At 38.3% G+C, this 23,394-nt stretch overlaps 1 protein-coding gene across 3 annotated transcripts in view; it reads right to left on the bottom strand.

The window, feature by feature from the left end:
- FGD4 (FYVE, RhoGEF and PH domain containing 4) overlaps positions 1–23,394 on the bottom strand; it is a 208,875-nt gene that overhangs the window by 119,590 nt on the left and 65,891 nt on the right. The window contains exon 1 of one of the 3 annotated variants that reach the window (XM_032432825.1): positions 14,204–14,930. The exons of the other annotated variants lie outside the window; for them this stretch is intronic. Within the exon in view, the coding sequence (XP_032288716.1) occupies positions 14,204–14,213 (10 nt within the window). The 5' untranslated portion in view covers positions 14,214–14,930. Of the gene's footprint in view, positions 1–14,203; positions 14,931–23,394 lie in introns of those variants that run through there. 3 annotated transcript variants of the gene reach the window in all.

The following is a 23,394-nucleotide window of genomic DNA, read 5'->3' as shown; positions in this document are numbered from 1 at the left end:
GGCAGATCCAAGAAAGGCATGTCAACAATAGTGCCCTCTTCGGAGCTACAGTCACCTCTGGGCATTCTGACACTGTCTACGACGACAGTTCCTCAAGCCGCACTGCCCAGAATCTAGTAACAGGACCTCCAAATGTAAGCTGTAGGGCACGTGACAAAGACCCAACAATCCTCATCAAGGTTCTCAAGGTGAAAAAGTGTTGGAAGCAGAGAGGCCTGATAATTTATCTTCTTCTAATGCTGGGCGGGCAGCAACACTGCCTGGAATCTGTTGGAGTAGCCACCGTGTCAGCTACGTGAGGAAATAACCTTGCGAGCATTGTTCTACTTCCCTTCACTATTGAATGTACCTGGTTTCATTCACCCTTAGTTGACCTTTCTCTTTTTCTTAGTATGAAGTTTTAACCGGGAAGATACTCTAAGTCAGAGGTTCCCAAACTCTTTCGAATTATGGAGCCCTTAGCCTCTCATGGCACTCCAGGCCAACAGAGATCCCTAACAGGCTCACTTATTTAATGGTTAGGTATAAACAACTTAATAACTATTTTTGACCCAGCAACTTAGCACCATTTGAAAATGTAGTATAAAACAGTTGCAAAAAAAAAAAATACTAATTTTTCTAAGATTTTATTTATTTATTTGAGAGAGAGAAAGAGCATGTGCGCATGCACCAGTGAGGAGAGAAGCAGAGGGGGAGGGAGAGGGACAAGCAGACTCCACGATGAAGATGGACCCCGACACGGGGTTGATCCCAAGACCCCAACACCATGACCAAGGCCATGACTGAGTGAAACCAAGAGTCGGACGCTCAACCAACTAAGCTACCCAGGTACCCTGAAAAATTAATATTCTTATTCCACTCTTCAATCACTACCACTACTTACTAATGGCATGTGGGTGCCTGTTGGGTTTGGGCCCTGCAAAACCTCTCACATCACAGGATCACAGACCTTGCCATCCTCATTCTTGCTTCACATTGATTTTTACCAGGTATTTGCTTGTTATCACAATAACCTGCCAACACCCCAGCTCTGCAAAACTAGGATGTCACCGAAAGAAATACAGTTCAATCTAATACTAAAGCAGAACCACCCAGAGCTAAGAGTTCCCACAGTGTTTGATAGATGTTACTGTACTTCTCTTGAAATGTTAAAATACCCTCCAGGTAGCACACCTGTGAGCTGGTGGCTGTGCCCCAGAGCACCTAGGCATAGGCACATATTTTGGCAATGATGTTTTTAAGCTCTTAGATTTTGCAGTGCCCGATGACAGAAAGACTCCCTAATGAGAAATTCAAAAGCCTGGACTGCCTGCTTAGCCACTCGAATTACAGGGGCACACCATTTTGCCCTCTCCATCCTCTGTGCTTCAGTCACAAAATGAGGGAGTTAGATCATCTCCAAAGTTCCCTTCTGTTCTAAAACAGTAAGAATGAATGTTAGAGGAAGGAGGGTTCTTCCTCATTCTTACTAGTTTCAGAGGAAAAGGAGAAAGGGCTAGAGCAGCCAGGGACAAATATTTATTTTCCAGAAGGAAACCCAGGCTAAAATTTAGGTGTGCCATGATAAAGGTTTGAACGTGAGGTGTTACTGAAGTACCAGGAGAGACGGGAAGTGCATCCCATCCATGTAGGGCACACTTTGAGTGACCCCGCCACCAGTGCCGTGCTTTCTGTGCTCTTTCTACTCTTGCCAAAACTCCTTCTGGACAAAAGGTTTGTATGATCAAGTGACTGGATAGTGTCAGGGTTGGAGTCTGACAGTGAAACAGATTCAAATGACCTATCCTGATTGGAGATCAAATTTGTCATGTCTGCCTAAGAAGCACCAGATTAAACAACAGCACCAACCAGGCACAGACACATTGAAACACAAAATACAACATTTGTAAAGAGATGATATTTTCTCAGATATTTGCACTGTGTTACTGAGAATTTTGTATTCTTAATTAACATTCTATAAGATTTTTTTTTTAATTTGACTTTTTCTTTTGCAATTAGTTTTAAGAAGATGATTTAGAACAAAAATGTAGGCAAGGGAAACAATGGAAAAAATGAACTATTGGAACTTCATCAAGATAAAAAGCTTTTGCACAGCAAAGAAAACAGTCAACAAAACCAAAAGACAGCCGACAGAATGGGAGAAGATATTTACAAATAACATATCAGATAATGGGCTAGTATTCAAAATCTATAAAGGCCTTATCAAACTCAACACCCAAAGAACAAATAGTCCAATCAAGAAATGGGCAGAAGACATGAACAGACATTTCTACAAAGAAGACATCCAAATGGCCAGCAGACACATGAAAAAGTGCTCAACATCGCTCGGCATTAGGGAAATCCAAATCAAAACTGCAATGAGATACCACCTCACACCAGTCAGAACAGCTAAAATTAACAAGTCAGGAAATGACAGATGTTGGGGAGTATGCAGAGAAAAAGGAACCCTCCTACACTGTTAGTGAGAATGTAAGCTGGTGCAGCCACTCTGGAAAACAGTATGGAGGTTCCTCAAAAAGTTGAAAATAGAGCTACTGTACTATCCAGCAACTGCACTACTGGGCATTTACCCCAAAAATACAAATGTAGTGATTCAAAGGGGCAACTCAATGTTTACAGCAGCAATGTCCACAATAGCCCAACTATGGCAAGAGCCCAGATATCCATCAACAGATGAATGGATAAAGAAGATGTGGTATATATATAGGCAATGGAATATTACACAGCCATCAAAAAACTGAAATCGTGCCATTTGCAACGACATGCATAGAACTAGAGGGTATTATGCTAAGAGAAATAAGTCAGAGAAAGACAATTATCATATGATCTCACTGATATGAGGAATTTAACAAACAAAACAGAGGAGCATAGGAAAGAGAGGAAAAAATAAAACAAGACAAAACCAGAGAGGGAGACAAACCATAAGAGACTCTTAATCATAGGAAACAAACTGAAGGTTGCTAGAGGGGAGGAGGGGTTGGGGGATGAGGTAACTGGGTGATAGGCATTAAGGAGCACCCATGATGTAATGAGCACGGGGTGTTATACAAGACTGACCTCTACCTCTGAAACTAAAAATATGTTAATTAATTGAATTTAAATTTGAAAATTTTTAAAAATGTATTTGCAGGGTAAAGAGTACATTATGAACAAAAGAAAACACAATGAAATAAGTGGAACTTTTCTGCCCAGTTTGCCCCCCCTAACCACAAGAGAGATTAAGATGATACAGTAATAAGTCTAGCCTGATTTGATGGAAGCAATTTCTTTTTAATCTCCCATCATTCCCCTGTTGTGGTTAGCATTTCAGAGAAGTACTTTCCTTTCTGGGACCTGCCCAGGTACAATATTGTAAACAAAACAACGTTAAGGAGGATAAATCTAGTCATTTTTCATGATAGTCCAACCATCAGGTAGACTCAGGTCTACCAATGCCCCAGGGATTTTTTTTTTTTTCCCTTAAGTAGGCTCCATGCCCAACATGCGGCTTGAACTGACGACCCTGAGATCAAGAGTTGCATGCTCTACTGACTGAGCCAGCCAAGCACCCCAGAGGGATAACTTTTAATTAAAATCAGAAGAACAATGTTGTAGTCCAATGAGAATAACGGGATCCAATTTTTCACATCATTAGATTATCTACTGCTCTTTTCCTTAGGGTAATATTCCCTCTCCTTCCAAATCTTTAACATTGACTCTAAAACAGAGGTGGGAGGAAATTATGCAAGCTTTGGGCCCTAGTCTGTTGCTTTCCACATTCTCTGTTCATACCCACATTTTTTTTTTAAGATTTTATTTGCTTGTCAGAGAGAGAGAGAGAGAGAGCACAAGAAAGGAGAGGGAGAGGGAGAAGCAGGCTCCCCATTGAGCAAGCAGCCTGATGCGGAACTTGATCCCAGGACCCTGGGATCACAACCTGAGCCTAAGTCAGACACCGACTGAGCCACCCAGGTGTCCCCATACCCACATTTTTTAAAGAAGTGACTCATTTAATTTGGAATCTAGATGTTTTAAATTTTTTTTTTTAAAGATTTTATTTATTTATTTGACAGAGAGACACAGCAAGAGAGGGAACACAAGCAGGGGGAGTGGGAGAGGGAGAAGCAGACTCCCCGCGGAGCAGAGAGCCCGATGCGGGACTCGATCCCAGGACTCTGGGATCATGACCTGAGCCGAAGGCAGACGCTTAACGACTGAGCCACCCAGGCACCCCTAGATGTTTTAAATTCTTAAGAAAATTCCAGAAATATATGAAAGTTGGAGACTCTTTACAGGAAGTACATATGTATAACAATATACATTTCTGCTAATGTATTAACTATATTAATTACATTAATAAATATATTTAAGTTAAATGTTTATGAGAGGGTGCAACAAGTAAAAAACGGGGTAAGAACAAAGAACGTTATGTAAACAAGACATTGGGCTTCCACAGTTTGCAAAGTTCCAACCTAAACTCTATAGTATGTTTAAGAAACAAAGAGTTTTCCCTCTGGTGCAGGGGTGGGGCCAGGTAAGGTGCTAACAACATAAAACAGTGATATATATATATATATATATATATAGTACTAGGTAAGTGGCAAAGATATATCACACAAATGTCATTCCATAAAATTATCAAAATATCAACATTCTGAACATTCTTTTAAGAGGCTGAGATTAGGCCAGAGTGAAAATGACAACCCAGGTTTTGTGCTCATAAAATTCAATGCTCAGTAATTAACTCTTAAAGCTCAAAAAATAAAATATCCTGAAGGACCAATGCATGCAAACCACTACTACTTTAGATGAAATTTATACAAAACTGTTGAGCTTAAGTTGTACAGGGTTCCCTTTGTTAGAAGAGAAAGCAAATCCTGCAAAAATAATCAACTGAACCCTTACTGTTGAAACCTGGGGATTTATTTATGGCCTCTCCTCTGGTCTTATAAAATCAATTCTCTCAACCTAACTTTATCTTTCTACCGTCAGTCCAAACCCCAGATAGAGGAAATTATTGAAAAGAGTAGCCAGGCTTTCTTTGTGAGCAAGGATCCTTTAAGACTAGGACTGAGGTATACTCAGTGAACATTTGAAGGTGTGTGAGTTTGTTCTATGTGTGGCAGGAGTGTGTGTGTGTGGGGGGGGCTGTATATAGGAGGATGCACATGTGGGTGAGGAGGGTGTGTGTGGCAAGTGGGACATAACTGCATATTCTGAAAAGCTTCTTCATCTGCCCTGGAAATTATTTCTAAATGCCTTGGGTTCTTTTCTGAGATAACCAGAGGATAACTGGTTGAATGGGGGCGGGGGGGTGGGGGCGGCGCAAATCATGGTTAGTTAATGCTGTGAATATAGACTGCTGAACTCTGGGCAACACGGGAGAGACTGATTCAACTTCTTGCCCCAATACTTAGTAGTCGGGTGACTTCTGAGCTACAACCTGAGCTTTGAGACTTGCATCTAAGAAACTTAGGCATAATATTTGGTACCTTCCTCTCAAGAAGATCAAGATCACATAGGTGAACTCTCTTTGAATACCTGGAAAACTATGGAGCTGTAAGAAGTTTTAAACGGATTTAAAAATATGGTGATGGGACACATACACACACAAACAACTGTTTACTCTGTGAGCCAAGAATAGCAAAGAATGATTTCCTGTCATAAAAAAAAAAAAAAAAAAAAAAACACAAAACACTGAAGCTCCTTTTAAAATAAAAAACAAAACCCCTCTGAGCTCCATTTTCTCTGTCAAGCTATCTAGTCTTGTTCCTCCTTTCTTTCTCATTCACACTTCTCAAAAGGTGGGAACTCTACGGCCAACTGCCTTTTCCTCAGCTCACCTCTGTCTGACCAACACACACCTGACCCTGCTCCCATCAAGAAGAGCAGGGACATTCCAGTTCCCCGTGTATATCTGACTGTACTTCTCCACCTTCTCCCTCCTCAGTCACATCCCATCAATCAGGTAAAGTCAATAAATGTTCACTGAAAAAACATTCATAAAATACAATGTGTTTGGTTATTATACACCAACTCAATGGCAAAATATGTAGTTATCAGCTCAAACATGGAAACCCATTAACAGATTAGAAGTTTTTCATCTCTCTATGTAAGAAAACAAGGTAAATGATATCTTACCGAGTATATCGCTGGAGGGGGTTCAAAGACCTTACCAGCCCTCATAAGCTAGTCTGCTGAACAGTTGTATAGGAATTTAAATACTTCTTACCATGTTCTGATGCCAAACCTCATTCCTGTTTCAGATCCTCTGCGCTTGCAGTTCCCTCTGCCTAGAACATTTCCATGAATTTTCCTCTTGCTTCCATAGCACACTTCATACAAGTCTACACTTAGATGCCACTTCTTCAGGTGGCTCTTGGCTTCCTCACAACCCCATCTCTTTTGACTTTCTACCTATCCCAACACCTTGGTCTCTTTGTTACTTAACAGCATTTATCACTGCCCAACATTAAATGTTGTTCTTTCCCCACTCATTTTTTTTTCCTGGCTCCTACCCTAGAAGGTAAACTCCATGAATAAGGGAGCTTTGTTTTGTTTACTAAGGAATCCCTAACATCTGGCCCAAAGCAGGTGCTCCTTAAATCTTTGTTTCAAGAACAAACGAAAAGAATAAAAAATGGTAGGGACTGAAGATGACAATGTAAGCGTGGGCTACACCACTGTAACCTATGTGGGAAGTGACCATGGAACCAGGTCACTGGCACATCTGAGCGGATGGAAGTGGAAATAGGTAACAACTTTCTGAAGCAAGTTGAGCAGGTATGCTCACTAGTCTTGAACAAGCAGGCAGGAAGCCTGTGTGCAGGACTAATGAACCTGACTCATCAGGATCCAATACTTTGTCCAGGACTAGAGAATAGGGCTCAAAGGGAAGATGGCTGGCAGCCCAGGAGATAATAAGGATCCTATGGAGGTCACTAATATTCTAGATGCTTTCTGAGGGAAAAGTGAAAAAAAGATGTCTGCCTTAGCAAAACTGTAAATCAAGTGAAATTTTTTAAACTTTCTTTTGGCACTTTCCTATTTCTTTGCTCTCCTACAGGGTGGCTGGACAGTGACTGGTGACTCTGACACCAGATCTCCATGTTCCCCGGCTATGACCCAGGCTTTACCTCATGACCTAAACCTGGCAGTCATCTAAATCCTAACCCTATTCCAATGGGATCACACTATGGGGTTTTCCTCTTGAAAACAGTGGAGTCAGCCAATCTGGGAGTCGAAAGTAGCTGGTCAGTTCATAAGCCTCCAGTTATATTCTCTTCATTCGTCTCCCACCTTCACTGCCTTGTCACTGGAGAGCAGGGCTGCCTCTGCTTAGGGCAGAACCAGCTTTTTACCTCTTCTAAAGCTAGAAGAAATGCTAACTCCCAGGCTTGAGTTTTAAAAAAAACTTTATGATTAGTAATGCATGTTTGCTGCAAAAAGAAAAAAAAAAGAGAGAGAGAAATAAAAGGCAATTAAGCAGCTTACTCCCACTACCCAGAGATAACCCCTAATTATTGTTTTAGAGTACTTGTTCTAAACTCTTTTCTGCATATGCATATACCTATACAGATGTATATATCACAAATGTTTTATTTTTACAAAAACAGTGTATTATATATCCTGCTTTACCTTTATTAAAAACTATAGCAACTTCAGATATGCACTATATTAACATGTTTGTAAGTATATTTCAGTAAGAAGTACAATTTTTTTTTTTTTTAAAGTAGACTCCACCTTGAGATCAAGAGGCACATGCTCTGGGTACCTGGGTGGCTCAGTCAGTTAAGCTTCTGCCTTCAGGTCAGGTCATGATCCCAGGGTCCTGGGATCAGGCCCTGTGCCAGGCTTCCTGCTCAGTGGGGAGTTTGCTTCTCCCTCTCCTTCTCCCTCTGCCCCTCCCCACTCATGCTCTCTCTCTCTCCCAAATAAATAAATAAAATCTTAAAAAAAAGAAAGTGTCACATGCTCTAGTGACTGAGCCAGCCAGCTTCCTCCACCCCCAAAGTACGACTAATATTAACTGCTATGCTCACTGAGAAAATCTCCACTTTTAGTTAACTCTTGCAAATATTTCTACTAAACGAAAATATCTTAATAGCTAAAAAGTAATGTGTTTTTACAAATTAAGAAATCACAGAAAGAAAATTAAAATCGCCTATAAAGTAATCATATAGATATAATCATGATCAATATTTTGATGCATTTCCTTTAAAACTTTTGCATAATATGCATCAGGATTAGGATTTTTCTAAACATTGTGCTCTTTAAGAAATTTTATGAAATCATTCCAAAAGAAGAGTTTGCTTCGTTTTTTCTTAATTATGTCAGGGTAGAAGGGGTTTAAAAGGTGACTTTGTGGGGCACCTGGGTGGCTCAGTTAGTGGTTTCCAACTCTTGATTTCAGCTCAGGTCATGATCCCAGGGTCGTGGGATCGAGCCCCACGTCAGGCTCTGTGCAGAGTCTGCTGGAGATTCTCTCTCTCCCTCCCCCCCACCCCCCCGCCCCGTGAGCTCTCTCTCTCCAATAAAATCTAAAAAGAAAAAGATGACTTTGATATGTAATTAAGCTATTTAACATGTTGTAGTGGTTGGTATTGTTAAGGAACATAACTTCTGTAACAGTCCAATAAATATCAGTATAGTCATTTCAAGTTTCTTCAAATAAACAAAACTTTCCACCCAAGAAGAGTTGCCACCCAATACAAAGGAGACTTATTTTCAGCTGCTGTACCATTTTCTTCTGCAGGTTAAGCTAATTTATTGTGCAGAGTCACTATCTGACTTTCTAGTAAGGTTTCTAATAGCCTCCTAAATGCTGTTCACTTTGGAGGATTTTCAACTGTTAGCTGAATAATGCCTCATGCAAGATCAAACTCATGAATTTTTAGCAGCAACTGAAGTGTGCTACAATTTGATTCTTTCTTTAAAAATGGGCAACACAGGGGCACCTGGGTGGCTCAGTAGGTTAAGCCTCTGACTCTTGATTTCTGCTTGGGTCATGATCTCAGGGTCATGAGACTGAGCCCCACATGGGGCTCCACGCTGATTCTCTCTCTCCATCTGTCCCTGCCTCCCCACCAAAATAAATAAATAAAGTATTTTTTTAAAAATGGGCAACACAGTGTTCAACAGAACTGTAATGTCAGGAAACACATACACATTGCCCTCCCACAATCCCCCCTCCCCCACCCCAACCCGAATTGCCATTGCTAAGGAGAGGATCAATGTTACTTTTGGTTTAACTCATAAGACTGCAAGATTTATGGTTTTAGGTTAAAGTACCATGTCTGGGAGCAATACAGCCCACACTTACACCCAACATGATTTATATGTTCAACCAAGGAAACCCTGAGGCCTTTCTAATCATAGAGTTTCACAAACACAAGAAATTAAAGTGCTTTCATTTCAGTAGGGTGTATACATTTTCTGAAATGAACTAGAAGAGCCAAGATTCCTTACCAAAGAAAGGTAAAAAATTGTCAGGTTTCTCAAGGGAAGAAATTTCTCTACTTAGTACCATGTCATCCAGACAATTCTATTTAACAAACAGTTACCAAAAATGTTATGTCACATGCAGATAATAAAGAGGTTTGAAAGTTATTCCTTGCCCTCACAGACCTCACAGCCTAACACAGTGGTTCCTGTGTCCAGCAACATAACGGAATTCTTTGTAGAAAATTCTGAATTGCCAATTGAATTTCTTTAGTAGATTGCATGACTACTCAAATTTCTATTTCTTCCCAATTTGTTTTTTTCCTCAGTTTGTCTTTCCTTTTTTTAAAGATTTTTTTTTTTTTTTTTTATTTGAGAGAGAATGAGAGAGAGCAAGCACATGAGAGGGGGGAGGGTCAGAGGGAGAAGCAGACTCCCTGCCGAGCAGGGAGCCCGATGTGGGACTCGATCCAGGGACTCCAGGATCATGACCTGAGCCGAAGGCAGTCGCTTAACCAACTGAGCCACCCAGGCGCCCTGTCTTTCCTTTTTTTAAGTATTTTCTAATTTCCATTTTTTTTAAAAGATCTTTTTAGAGAGAGAGAGAGAGATTGAGAGTGTAAGAGTGGGGGGGGGGGGGAAGGGCAGAAGGAGAGAGAGAGAATCTCAAGCAGACTCCTGGCTGAGCAAGGAACCCAACACAGGGCTCAATCCCAGGACCTTGAGATCATGACCTGAGCCAAAATCAAGAGTTGGCTGCTTAATTGACTGAGCCAACCCAGGTGCCCCCTTAGTTTGTCTTTCAAAGACATCTTTCTTTTTCATCTAAGTTGCTCATAATAAGCACTTATTAGCCTTTTAATATCTGTAAGAATCCTGACACTGGAATTGTTTTTTATTCTTGTGATCAGTCTCAACAGGGATTTATCAATCTTATTATTTCAAGGAAACATTTTGTTCTATTTTCTCTATTGTCTGTTCTCTACTGCGTTTTTATTTTTATGTTTATTATGCCTTTCCTTTTATTTACCTTCACTGATTCTAAAACTTCTAATATAAGCATATAAAGCTGCATATATTTTTCCAGTTTTACAGTTTTTTATGGCAGAAAAGTATTCCAATACCAATTATTCCATCATGGCCAGAACCAAAAAATCTTTCGTGGAGTGCTTTCTTACTCCTTACTTAAAAATCAAATTAGAAACCAATGAAACAAGTAAGGAGGAAAAAGTTCCCCATTATGGTGAACATGTAGGTTTATCGAGCACATATAGAACCCATCGGGGAGTGCAGCTAAAGAACTATGTTCTCAATGAATGATTCCCTGATACTTACTTTCAATCCGGTGAGAACTGTAATCCAAACCTCCGTAATTTTCAGTGTAAAGAAATTTATGGGAAAAGTGCAGCTAGGAAGACATTGCCTCGAAAAAACACATACACTCCTCCCACCCAACAATGCAAAGCCAGTTCCTTTTCCTTCCCCTGCAGTGATGCGTACCCCAGTGGCTGCCATTCCATTAATAAAAACCTTTTCATGACTGGTAAATTCTCTACTCTTTCCTACAATGTGTATAGAGCACTATACTAGTGAGACGAAATGAAATAGAAAACACGGTCTATGCTTGAGATATACGCATACCCCATGACCCAATAATGCCACCAAAAGACATGTACGAAATGTTCATAGCACCATTCAGCATAATGATCAACGTCCATCAATGGCAAAATGGAAATAAAAACTCTTCACAATGAACAAAATTACTGCTACAGTGTGTAATGGATTGGCCACAAGCTTTGGAAACCAATGATTCTGGACATGAATTTCAGTTCTGCTACTTAATGTAATATCAAATATGTAGATATGAGTATATAACCTCATAACCCTGCTTTCTCCATCTGAAAAATAGGGTCATATCACCTGTCTCACAAGATTTTTCTGAGGATTTAAAGTCATGTGCATATAACACAAAGCACTATGTCTAATAGGTGCTCAGTAAACAATAAGTCTAGGATTTAAGAGATGGAACTTCTATCACTCAGGATCAATACCAGACTTTTTTATATATAAACTTTCTTCTTCACAAGAAGATGTTCCACCGGACCTGCCAAACCAATCTGTAGCATTTCTAAGTTGCCAACTCAGTCACTGGTAAAACTACACAAGAACCAGGTCATGGCATTTTATTACTCAGCTACTTTATGAACCCATATGCAATTGCAGCGGTCAGCTCTAATGTCAGAGGATCAAATGAGTTGGAAAGATTAAACAAATGGGCAGGAGAATGCCAATAAGTGCATAAACTGGACAGGAGTCCAACTGGTTCAGTTACAAAGTTGATCCTTAAAACGCTATGCACACTGTATGCACACTCTTTATAAAGAGAAGCATATGCAGGTTAGGATGCCTGAAAAGCAAAAGAATGAAACTGGGACAAAACATCCCTTAGTACTACTGTGGTTTTCAGCCTAATTCTGAGCCTCCTTTAGTCTTAAAAATAAATCTATTCATACTTGTCGTTAAAGAATAAAACATAGAAGTCCTACAATAAATCTCACTTTGACTTCTTTTTAATGTAAAGTGTGTGTGTGTGTGTGTGTAAGATCTGGTATTTAGTAGCAACCAGATTCTAAATTTTAAAGTTATAATAAATACTAGGAGAAATGACTATTTCTATGTATAATACATATTCAGTAAAATTTTTACTCACTTATAAAGAAAAGTCAGGATATTAACTTATATTGCCATCTAAACTAGTAAGGAGAAGGCGGAGGCAGGGCAAAGAAAAAAAATAAGTCTCCTAAAATCTTGAAATCAAATTTCCTGATCCAAAATAGTTCCTTGAAGAGTAAGGCTCCAAAATTTGGTATCTGACTGTATATGCCTATTACCCTAGCTAGTTCTATTCTATTAAAATTTATCATTAGGCCTATCAAGTTTTTAAAAGAAGATACTTTTAAGAATTTATGAGTAATTCAAAGTAACTCTAAATTCAGTTCCATTCATTCCACTAGAAAGGTCAGTACTCCATCTTGGTGCAAGTCAGTGACATAGGGGCTCTATACAAAGGGATTGAAGAACAAGAAGCTTTTTCTTTCTTCTCTGGCTGAATTACTGGGAGAATCCCAGGCCATTCCTAACCTAGTGGAAACAAAGAAAAACTTTGGCCAAAGCCTTATGAATCTGTGTTTTTCCAGGCACCATGTTTTCAGAGCCCATGCTTGATTTATTTTGTTGCATTGATCTAGTTATCCATTCATATGACGTTGTGCATAGAAGAATCAACCTTGTTAGGGAAGTTCTCTTTCAGTTTTCCTCAATGATCCATTTATTTGCAAAAGTTCTACAGATTCCACTTCTGTTTGTCTCTCTAAAGAAAGCAATGTCATCCACATTTGAAAAACAGCTAGCACACAGACTGTCCGCCACAAAGAAGCGAAAGTTTAAAAAAATGTGAGATCCATAAGTTTAAACCAACATGGCACCCAATACATTTGTTTAAAATCCTAATTCAATGTTTGCAAGTGCAATTCAATTGCAAAATGCAATTCAATTCCTGCACTTTGCAAGATAGTCTTTTAATTTAAAATGATGGTATTCTCAGTTACTTTTAATCCAAAATATTGAAAAATTTTAAATATCTAATAATAGAGGATATGTTAGCTAAATTAAAGTACTACCTTTTTTTTTTTTTTTTAAAGACTTTATTTATTTATTTGACAGAGAGAGACACAGCGAGAGAGGGAACACAAGCAGGGGGAGTGGGAGAGGGAGAAGCAGGCTTCCCGCTGAGCAGGGAGCCCCATCCCAGGACCCTGAGATCATGACCTGAGCCTAAGGCAGACGCTTAACGCCTGAGCCACCTAGGCGCCCTAAAGTACTACCCTTTTAACAGAACCATACAGCTATTGAATTTTTACTAAGAATTTTTAGTAACAAAAAATAATTTAATGTTACATGGGAAGGGAGAAGCATGATTAAAAAACATCCACATAAAATAGGACCTCAACTTCACAGAACAAAGAGGAAACACACATCAAAATGTTAGTTACACCTTGATGTTTATTTTCTTTCTTACTAACCAAGAATAATCTGTTTAAAATTGAATAAAGACATTCAGTGGCTTTTCAGTTAAATACAAAAGACCATGAGAACATTATTCAGCCACAATGATAGAGTATCTAGCCAACTAGAATTCAGATTCTAGTATGTAATTTCAAGAAATCCTTGAACTTGCACATGACCAATGTACCTTGCTCATGTTTTAGAAGTAGAGGGAATTTTATCCCCAAATAACTGATGACTAAGAGAATATTAAATACACAAATAAGTTCTAAGAAATTGACTAAAGTATAGCTTTTATGTATTAGAAACAGAAGGAAGGAAGAAATGGATATTAGAAAGAGATGGCAAGAGGTTATAATAAAAAGGGTCAGATAAAAAGGGTCAACAGTTTCACTGAAAGCACAGCTCATGTTCACCACTCTCAGGGACACTGCTATGCTACGCATCCCAGCGAGAAAGGCATCACCTCAAGGTACCCTACAGGGACCATGAAAAGAAGACAAAGTACACCTTCATGCTAAAACCACACCACGAAACCATTCTAAACAAGAGCCATGATAATTTCAATAGTGACAGAAATTACTTATCCTTTAGTAGTAATCAAAAAGACTAATACCAGTTACTTCATCTCCTCATATACTTTGTATATTCAAAAGTTTCAGATGTTTTTAACCTGAGATATTTCAGAAACAGAAATTGCAAAAATAACAATACTCACAGCCCCCCATAAAGGATTTTTTTCCAACAACATCCAGCAGTGCCTCTTACTCTTCTGATTAATCATACTTATCTCTTGCGTGTGGAAGAATTACTTGGATCTATGATTTATGGGTAAAACCTACAGGTCTGTATTTAGACACCAGACACGCACACATCTTCTGTCTGACATGGTGAAGAACTAACTAATGGGAAGTGCAGAGCTAGGTTTCATAACTCTTCTAGCACTGATGCAGCCTCAAAGATCTACGCAAGTAGAGCATTTCAAAATTCCATGAAGATATTTCAAAATGCAGTGAGAGAGCTCTATGATACTGGGGTAGAATGGGAAGGATGGGGCCAATGGCATGTGATTTTACTGCAGTTACAGCCTTTAGATTTATAACAAACTATCCTTTAAAAATAGGTTTTAAAGGGTCTTAGGATTTTTTTCATGTTCATCAGAAAGTCCTAGGAAATGTTGAAGAGCAAAACACAGTGAAATAGTGTTTATGCTCTCCGTTTCCTGAGCAAAAGGCCTTCTATTTCCTTCCTGGGCTACCTAACAATGCCAAATAACTTCATAAAAACAGGATTTTAAAGGAGGAGAGGTACCAATAAGCAAATTTCTTATCCTTGCCATGAATCAGAGAAAATTACTGATTAAAGTCAATGCTTTAGTTAATAAATCACAGACTTCTCAAAACACCTAATAGTTTATAATCATGTTAATTTAGCATTTACATAACAATCCATATGCTAATTTCCCTTTCATGTGATATTCAGATGTTGTCAGAATCAAACTCTAATACTGAGAGTCAGTTCACTTTTGCTATATCACTTCTTCAAATTACTATGTCTCTGAAAGAATGACAAATTGAAAATAGTATATTACCTTAAAGAACTTGACAATACATGAGGAAATTTTGATGGATAGAAAAAGCACTTAATGTAGCTTATGAACCAAACAAGTATGGAGGAAACTACTTGGAGAAACTCACTAAAATCATGAAGTCTTAGAAATTTAGAAATCCTCCCATTGTATGGGTGAGAAAACTGAGGCCACGGGTGTCAAAGTAGATGTAGCCATACTGATATATTAGGGAGACAAGCTATATACAATCCAGATCTTCTGATAGATTTTTTCAGTATAATTTCCATAGCATTATATTTCTAAATTAGTTCTTAAACATGCTGTTATCCAGTAGAATACTTTCAAGGAGTGGTGATTTTAAGAGCTAGCAACCCACCTGCAACAATCTCTTGCTATCAATGAATGTCATTATCAGCTTTGAAAGCTAAGCTCTATGAAATGAAAGGTATAGTAAAGAGACAGGACATGTTCACAGAGTGTGGATACCAACTAGCTGAGGGCTTCACCAATCCAAGCCACCATCCCCACCCAGATCAGCCCAGGGCTGGGATGTCCTCTGTAGAGTCAGGGTAGGTTTTACACAGGAAGCGCTGGAGTATGTGCTCAGGCTTCAGTGATGAAGTCAAATGAGGATGTCAGCATTTTTGGTTCCCTTCAAACTGACCACATGCCAGTAAACTATTGGCTAAAACTGCAACTGTCCTCCTCCACTACAGTGCACCAGGGCCAGAAGGATCCTAATGAGTATGTTGGCTCCGGTTCTTGACCTCTTTTTCACTGTTTCAGCATGTGGTAAGCAAAGAAAAAGAAAATTCATATAAAATATTTTCTGATAATTTGACCCTGTATAGTATAGATTTTTATATGTCTATAATTAATTAAGCCTCTTCATCACTGTTCATTCAGATACTATGTGGATATAGCTGTAGAAACAGGTCGCAAAAATTACACTGAAATAACATTTCTCTCATAAATGTGTGGGTTTTTTTTTTTTTCCCAGTTTGCGGCTTATATATTTTGGTCTACTACATTTTATAAGAACAGATTTACCTGTCTTGGCTTCAAATCAAGTGATTTGATCAGTTTAGTCACACTATATACATTAATTAAATTTGAGAATGGCTTTAGAAACCATGATATTAACCAATCTGTTACAAAGGTAAAATTAGTACCCTACCTCCGAAAACATTATTTAAATATTTATCTAAAAATAAATCTTTAGAAAAGGGAAATAACAAAGCTATTTATCTGTTCCTAACACCATCATTCTGTTCCATGTCTTGATAAAATTATCAGTAACTACAGCTGTATACTTATGTGTTCTTCTCATGAGAACCCTGACAAAGAGGGGTCGTTATAGCCTCATTTTACAGATGGTGAAAGTGAGAAGTCAAGTTAGGCAGCTTTCTCAAAGACTAAGTGGCAGGGCTGCAATTCAAACCATGCACTGTTCAACTTCAAAACCTGGTCTCTAAAATCCAAAATGCCTGCTTAGTCTCCCAAAGCTTTCTCAAAGTTACTAACCTTGGATGAGAGAAGAAAAACTTTCACCCTGAGTTTTCTTGTATTTAACCCCAAACTCAGAAACTGAAATGGTTTATACCTGGGAAACTTCTGCTTTCTACTCCATGTGACCTTTTCATAACCAAACTCCTCAAAACTTTGTATTTAATCTACTTGTAAGCCAATAGTTTGACAAATGATCCTCCTTTTGTATAACTCACCCCTTAGTCCACCCAAGCAATAGTCAGTTTTAGCTTAGTTTGCCCATTGGTTATGAGAATGAGAAGAGTACATCTGTCATTTTCTCAAGGCCACTTTGAGCCAGAAATATAATTCTGGTCTAAGGTCTGGTTGCTAAACCACGCTTCCTCTGCAATGGTAAGCTACTATTGGTAGGCTGGTCATTAAGGAACAAAAAATAACAAGAAGTATGGGATATTTAAAATACTACTTTTGCTGATCTCTTTCCCCTAACTTGTCCCTCCCCTCTATTTGCCCATTTCCTATATATTCTGTATTGTGATTATGGAAAGAAACTGCAACTGCTTTGGCAGATAAGGAAAAAACCTTACTCCTATTTCAAACATGATGCAAATTTCATTTCCTTTTCTTATTAAAATATGGGATATAGCCTCAAGAAGTACAATACTTTCAAAAAGTGTCATGTTAAATCCATTTCTTCTATTTAAATTTTATTGGTACAGATCATTATCTTTTGATTTATAAATTTAAGACACTGCACTAAGAAATGTGTTGGTATCCATGCATATGGTAACTCGGCACTGTTGAGCTAGTCTAAACCGGCACTGTCAACTGAGTTTCTGTGGTGATGGAAATGTTCTGTATTTGTGCAATATTAAGGTAGTGACATGAGCACTTGAAACATGGCTTGTGTGACCAGGGAGATAAAATTAATTTTATTTTAGTTAATTTAAATTTTAAAAACAAGCAGCATAGGACAGCATAGGTCTTAGGTCTGGGTGTCTTTTTAATTTTTATTTTGAATTAATTATAGACTCCAGGAAATTGCAAAAATAGTACAGAGAGGTCCAGTTTCCCCTAATGATGACATCATATTATATAACTATAGTACAATATCAAAACCAGGAAATTGACATTGGCACAATGTGTTTAGTTCTATGCCACTTTATCACTTGTATAGACCTGTGTAAGCACAATCACAATCACGATACTGAAGGATTTCAGCATCACTAAGAGCTCCCTCATGCAACCCATTTCTAGTCATCAACACCTTTCTCTTCACTGTCCCTAACCCCTGCATCCACTACTCTGTTCTCTATTTCTATCATGTTGTCATTTACAGGAACAATCTGTAAGTGGAATCACACAGTATGTGACCGTGACTCTGAGATTGGCTTTTTTCACTCAGCATAATGCTCTTGAGACCTTTCAAGTGCTTGCATGTATCAACAGTCCGTTCCTTTTCTGTTGCTGAGTAGAATTCCATGGTGTGGTTGTACCACAATGAGTTCAGCCATTCACATGTTAATGAACATTACATTGTTAAACAGTTTTTGACAATTACAAATAAAACTGCTATGAACATTCGTGTACAGGCTTAGTGTGGATCTAAGTTTTCATTTCCCTGGGATGGACGTTCAGAAGTATGACTGCTAGATTGTATGATGAGTGTCCACATGTGCTTATTTTCATTTGTTACCTGTATATCCTCATGGTGTTTGCCCATTTTCTAATTAGGTTGTTAGGGTTTTCCTTTCTTTCTTTCTTTTTTTTATACTGTTCAGTTTTGAGAGTTCTTTATATATTCTAAGTAGAGTCCTTTGTCAAATATAGGGTTCTTAGATATTTTCTTCCAGTCTATCGTTTGTCTTTTTGCCCTTTTAACAGTCACACAGCCAAAAGATTTAAACTTTGATGAAGTCCCATTTATCAATATTTTTTCTTTTATGGTTTTTATGCTTTTGGTGTCATGGCTAAGAACTTTTTGGTAAGTTCTAGGTCTAGAAGATTTCCTCCTAGGCTTTCTTTAAAAAGTTTTACAGTTTTATGTTTTACATTTAAATTGACCTATTTTGAGTTAATTTGTGGATATAGTCTAAGGTTTAGGCAGAAGTTCATTTTTTGGGGGGGTCCATAGATATCCAATTGCTCTAACACCATTTGTTGAAAAGATACACTCTATTTGCACCTTTGTCAAGAATCATTTGGCTCCACTTGTGTGGGGCTAATTCTGGGTTCTCAATTCTGTTGCACTGACCTATTTGTCTATCCCTCTGGTAATACCATAGTCTTGGTTACTGTAGCTACATCACGTCTTAAAATTAGAACGATTCTCCCCACATTATGCTTCTTTTTTCAAAACTGTGTTTTAGCTGTTTTGGTTACTTTGCCTTTCCATGTAAATTTTAGAATAATCTTATCTATACCTATAAAAAATCTTGCTAGAATTTTAACAGGAATGTTGTTAAACCTATACATCAATTTGAGAGAACAGTCATCTTCATTGTATTGAGAGTAATCCAATCCAAGAACACAGTATGTGTCTCCATTTATTTAGATTTTTATTTCTTTCATCAGCACTTTGTAGTTTTCATGGGTATATCTTTTAAAGGCAACACAATGACCTAGAAATAGCTTATAAATGCCACAAAAATAAAAAGCAATAGTCTAAACAGGTTTTGGAAATCAAAGTGATCTGGGCTAACTAAAAGTTAAAAATCAAGAATCACACAAACACAAATATATTCATTTGGGGCAAATAAGCAGATTTTGCTGAAAGACTGGCTTCCCATCATTTACAAAGAAATAAAAGGGCACTACAGGTAATTCTGCAATTAAAACAGTACACAGGACACATTGGAAGTTTAAAGGATGGAGTACATACCTTCCCATTATAGGTAGCACTTCTTCCCTTTCTTGATTTTATTTTTCCTATGTATCAAAGCCGTGCATTACATGTGCAATAATAGTGCAAGACGAGGGCTCTAAATTAAGTACTTGCAAAGGTCTGTTCCAAGTCCTACAATATTTTAGGGATTATATTTTTGAAAAGTGATAGAAAATAATGCTTTTTGAATGTTGCTGCTTAGATATCTACAGAGGGCAGGTCAAGTGGAAAAAATTCTGTTGAATAGTAAATGTATATAACTATTTGGACAATCTATGAAAGCTGCAGGGAAAAGTGAGAAACAAGAAAATTTTGAAGAGATTAAAATTAGTTAGCCCAGAAATGAGAATTCTGTGAAAATATCTGTAAAGTAATTAGGAAGTTATGTACCTACCCAAGGGAAATGAACAACTTAAAAATATACACAAGAATACATTCTTAACAAATGGAGTTCAAAATAGTGAGACCACAGTAGGTTGTACAAACCCTGAAATAGGTAAGGTCCTATTCATGATGAGTATAATTGTGAAGTATAGTTGCGAAGGTAGGAGAGTACAAAAATAATTGAGAGACCATCAACATTCTATAAGCGTATGATCCACATCTTCAAAAAACCATGCCCAGCTTTCAAATCTGACTGAGTAAGAAGAATCTGGACTGGAGACTAAGGAACAATTAACAGTGACTATTTCCTGCTTACCTCTGTGTCTCCTAGAATGCTTTATCAGTTCACACACAATAATTGCTTGATGGACTGATGACTACCTAGGATATCCCAAAGCAAATGGAATTATAATTGGTGGAGAAACAGAGGAAGACAATTTCTGAAAACCAAGAGCATGGGCATCATTTTCTAAACTGTTGGTCATGATTACCATGCTAAAGAAGTTGGACACTGGTAGCGAGAAGGATTCTTCCACAGAATCAAACACATGTATCATGGTCATCTTATCCACACTATCCATAATCTCACTCCTGAAGAGGTCACTGCACCAGACTGGGCAGTGTATGGGGAGAATAAAGAAGAAAAAACAAACAGAAGAACCAAGGAGGTGGAGGGGGGGAAAAAGGAGGAAGTGCATTATTAGTCAGCTTGAAAACTACTTAGATGTAGGAGAGTAAAAACTAAAAGTAAGGGAAACTAGTGCTGCCCCAAACATTTTTATAACTGATCAAATTAAAGAAAAAATATTCAAGTTATTTTATGTTTAACATCTTATCAGTACTATCAAGATAAAGTATAACCAAAACCAAAACTATTCAAATGTTCGATTCTAAGCTAAAAATAGGAACTAAAGGTCAAAGATTTAACACCAGTCACATTCATTCAATTTTAAAGCTACAAGTTGTATTTAAACTCTTGAATCACTATTGTAATAAAGCACTGTTTGATTTTTTTTTAATAGAACTCCAATTTGAATAGGGAAAAATCTACTAACATAAGTGCTTGACAAATTCAGGAAGCCATTTACTAACCTATATGAGCAAACCTAATACATGATTCGGGTGAATAAACAAAATCAGAGGCCACTTCTTCTGGCTGTTTTGTCCTTTCTTACCAATCGAAACAGCTGCACACAGAAGTTCCAAATGGTAGAAAACCTTGAGACTCTTTTACCCTATTATTCACCTCTGCCTTTACCACAATCATTTCTACAATGCACCCAGAGCCTACCTTTCATTGTTCACAATTCCTGAACAGTATTTAGTCCCTATTATAAGAAGGAAAGTCTGTAGAAGGGGGTTATTTCTCTGCCTTTGGTAATAAAAAAGGCAATCTTTACTAAAAATAACCAGTTCCATTTTCAGACCAATTAAAATCATAAATGCATTCAGACATCCCTGTCACATCCAAATCTTGACACAACAAAGGTGCTAAAGACTATATTCTGTTAATGAGGAATTTAAATTTAATTCTACCAAAAAAAAAAAAAAGACTTTTGTGCACCAGTGAAATGCAACATTTAAAATTTTCACAAACAGATACTGAGAGGCTCTTTATATGTACATGTTTCTTTTAACCTCCTTCCAGAGCTTGAACCTTTCTCCAACAATTAACTTGTAAATTGGTGAATTTACAACTTACGCTGAGTGCCTTTTCAGTACTACAAAAATCAAAAGCAAAAACCAAAACACCAAAAACAAAACCCAAAAATATCTCTAACAGGTTACAAGTGGGTTAATGACAGCCACAAATTCTTTGCCACCATTCCCACACCAAGAGGTGGGGTCTATTTCTCCACCTCCTTGAATGACTATCCAACAGAAAACAGCAGAAATGACATTGCACCAGTTCTGAACTACATCTTTAAGAAGCCTGGCAATTTCTGTTTCCTTTTTGGAGTCCAGCTGTCATGTTATGAAAACGTCCAAATAGCTACACGCATGAGAAAGGCCTACATGGAAGAGAATGAAGGCCCAGCTGACAACTCCAGCTAAAATCACAGCTGACGGCACCAAGCTGCCAGCCCTGCAAGTGAGCTACCTTGGAAATAAATCTTATAGCCTTAATCAATCTGTTCCAGCAGACAACACATAGACCAGAAATGAGCCATCCTTACCAAACCCTGGCCAGAACCCAAAGCTGTGAGCAAGAAAATAGTTGTCTTTTTTTTTTTTTTTTAAGATTTATTTATTTATTTGACAGAGAGAGAACACATAAGCAGGCAGAGGGAGAGGGAGAAGCAGGCTCCCCGCTGAGCAGAGAGCCTGACGTGGGGCTCTACCCCACGAACCTGAGATCATGACCTGAGCCAAAGGCAGACCCTTAACCAAATGAGCCATCCAGGTGCCCCAAAAATAGTTGTTGGCTTAAGCCACTAAATTTGGGGATGATTTGTTAGGCAGCAACAGATAACCAAAACAAAGTTTGGAACCAGAAGAGGGGCTGGAACAAAAACCTAAAATATATACTGACTTTGGGTCCGGATGATGGGCAGAAGTTAGAAGAATCTTGAGGAGACAGTTAATAAAGATCTGAAAATGTGAAGAAATGTTACCAGTGGCTGAAGAAAGGGAACTTACATCACGTGCTGGCAGAATAATTAGCAAACCCAAAGCATGCAGTAACATGGAAATAGAAAAGGCACCCAATGAGCTCATGGATCTGACTAAGGAGAATTTCAGGAAGAATGCTGAAAGTACAAAATGGTTCACGTTAGCTACCTATGATAAAATATGGGCAAAATGAACTAAAAAAGGAACAGTTTGGTTCCTTTTCAAGTAGAATTTAGAGGAAATAAAAAGGAGCAGACTTGATGGGTTCAAAAATAAAACCATTCCTCATTTCAGTATCTTAGCAAAAAGCAAGCTCAAAGTAAGACATGGCTCAAGGCAAAGATCAAATCCTGGAGTGCCAGTAAAATGTGGCCTCAAAACCTTTTTTGAGCCCTCAAAGATTTTAGGTGGTTGGTTCCTCATAGACTATGTTAGACCAGTGGTTCTAAAACTTCGTGTGCACCAAACTCAGCTGGGGTTGGCGGGGGGAGGGTGTTAAAACCCAGACTGCTGCATCTGATCCCCACGGTTTGATTCAGCAAGTCCGCTATGGGGTCTGACCTCTGTAGTTCCCAGGTGATGCTAATGCTGCTGGTAGAGAGATCATACTTTGCAAATCATAGTGCTAGACCAAAAGGCTTTGCAGGATTTTAAGTGTGTCTTAAGAACCATCTCTACCAGACAGTAGAGCTTGTAAGAATTTTTTTTAAAAAGACTTTATTTATTTATTTGAGAGAGAGAGAGCACAAATGGGGAAGAGGGTAAGGGGCAGAGAGAGAGAGGGAGAAGTAGACTCCCCTTTGAGCAGGTAGCCCAGCACTGGGCTCGATCCCAGGACCCCCAGATGATGAACTGAGCCGAAGGCAGGCACTCAACCAACTGAGCCACCCAGGTGCCCTGAGCTTGTAAGAATCTTAATGGTATTTTCACATAATGCCCTGACTTAAAGGCAGTTTAAGGTAGAGCCCTG

This window comes from Phoca vitulina, unplaced genomic scaffold, assembly GCF_004348235.1.
Source record: "Phoca vitulina isolate PV1807 unplaced genomic scaffold, GSC_HSeal_1.0 scaffold49, whole genome shotgun sequence".
Lineage (NCBI taxonomy): Eukaryota > Metazoa > Chordata > Mammalia > Carnivora > Phocidae > Phoca > Phoca vitulina.
This window is presented reverse-complemented; position numbering and strand designations above follow the sequence as displayed.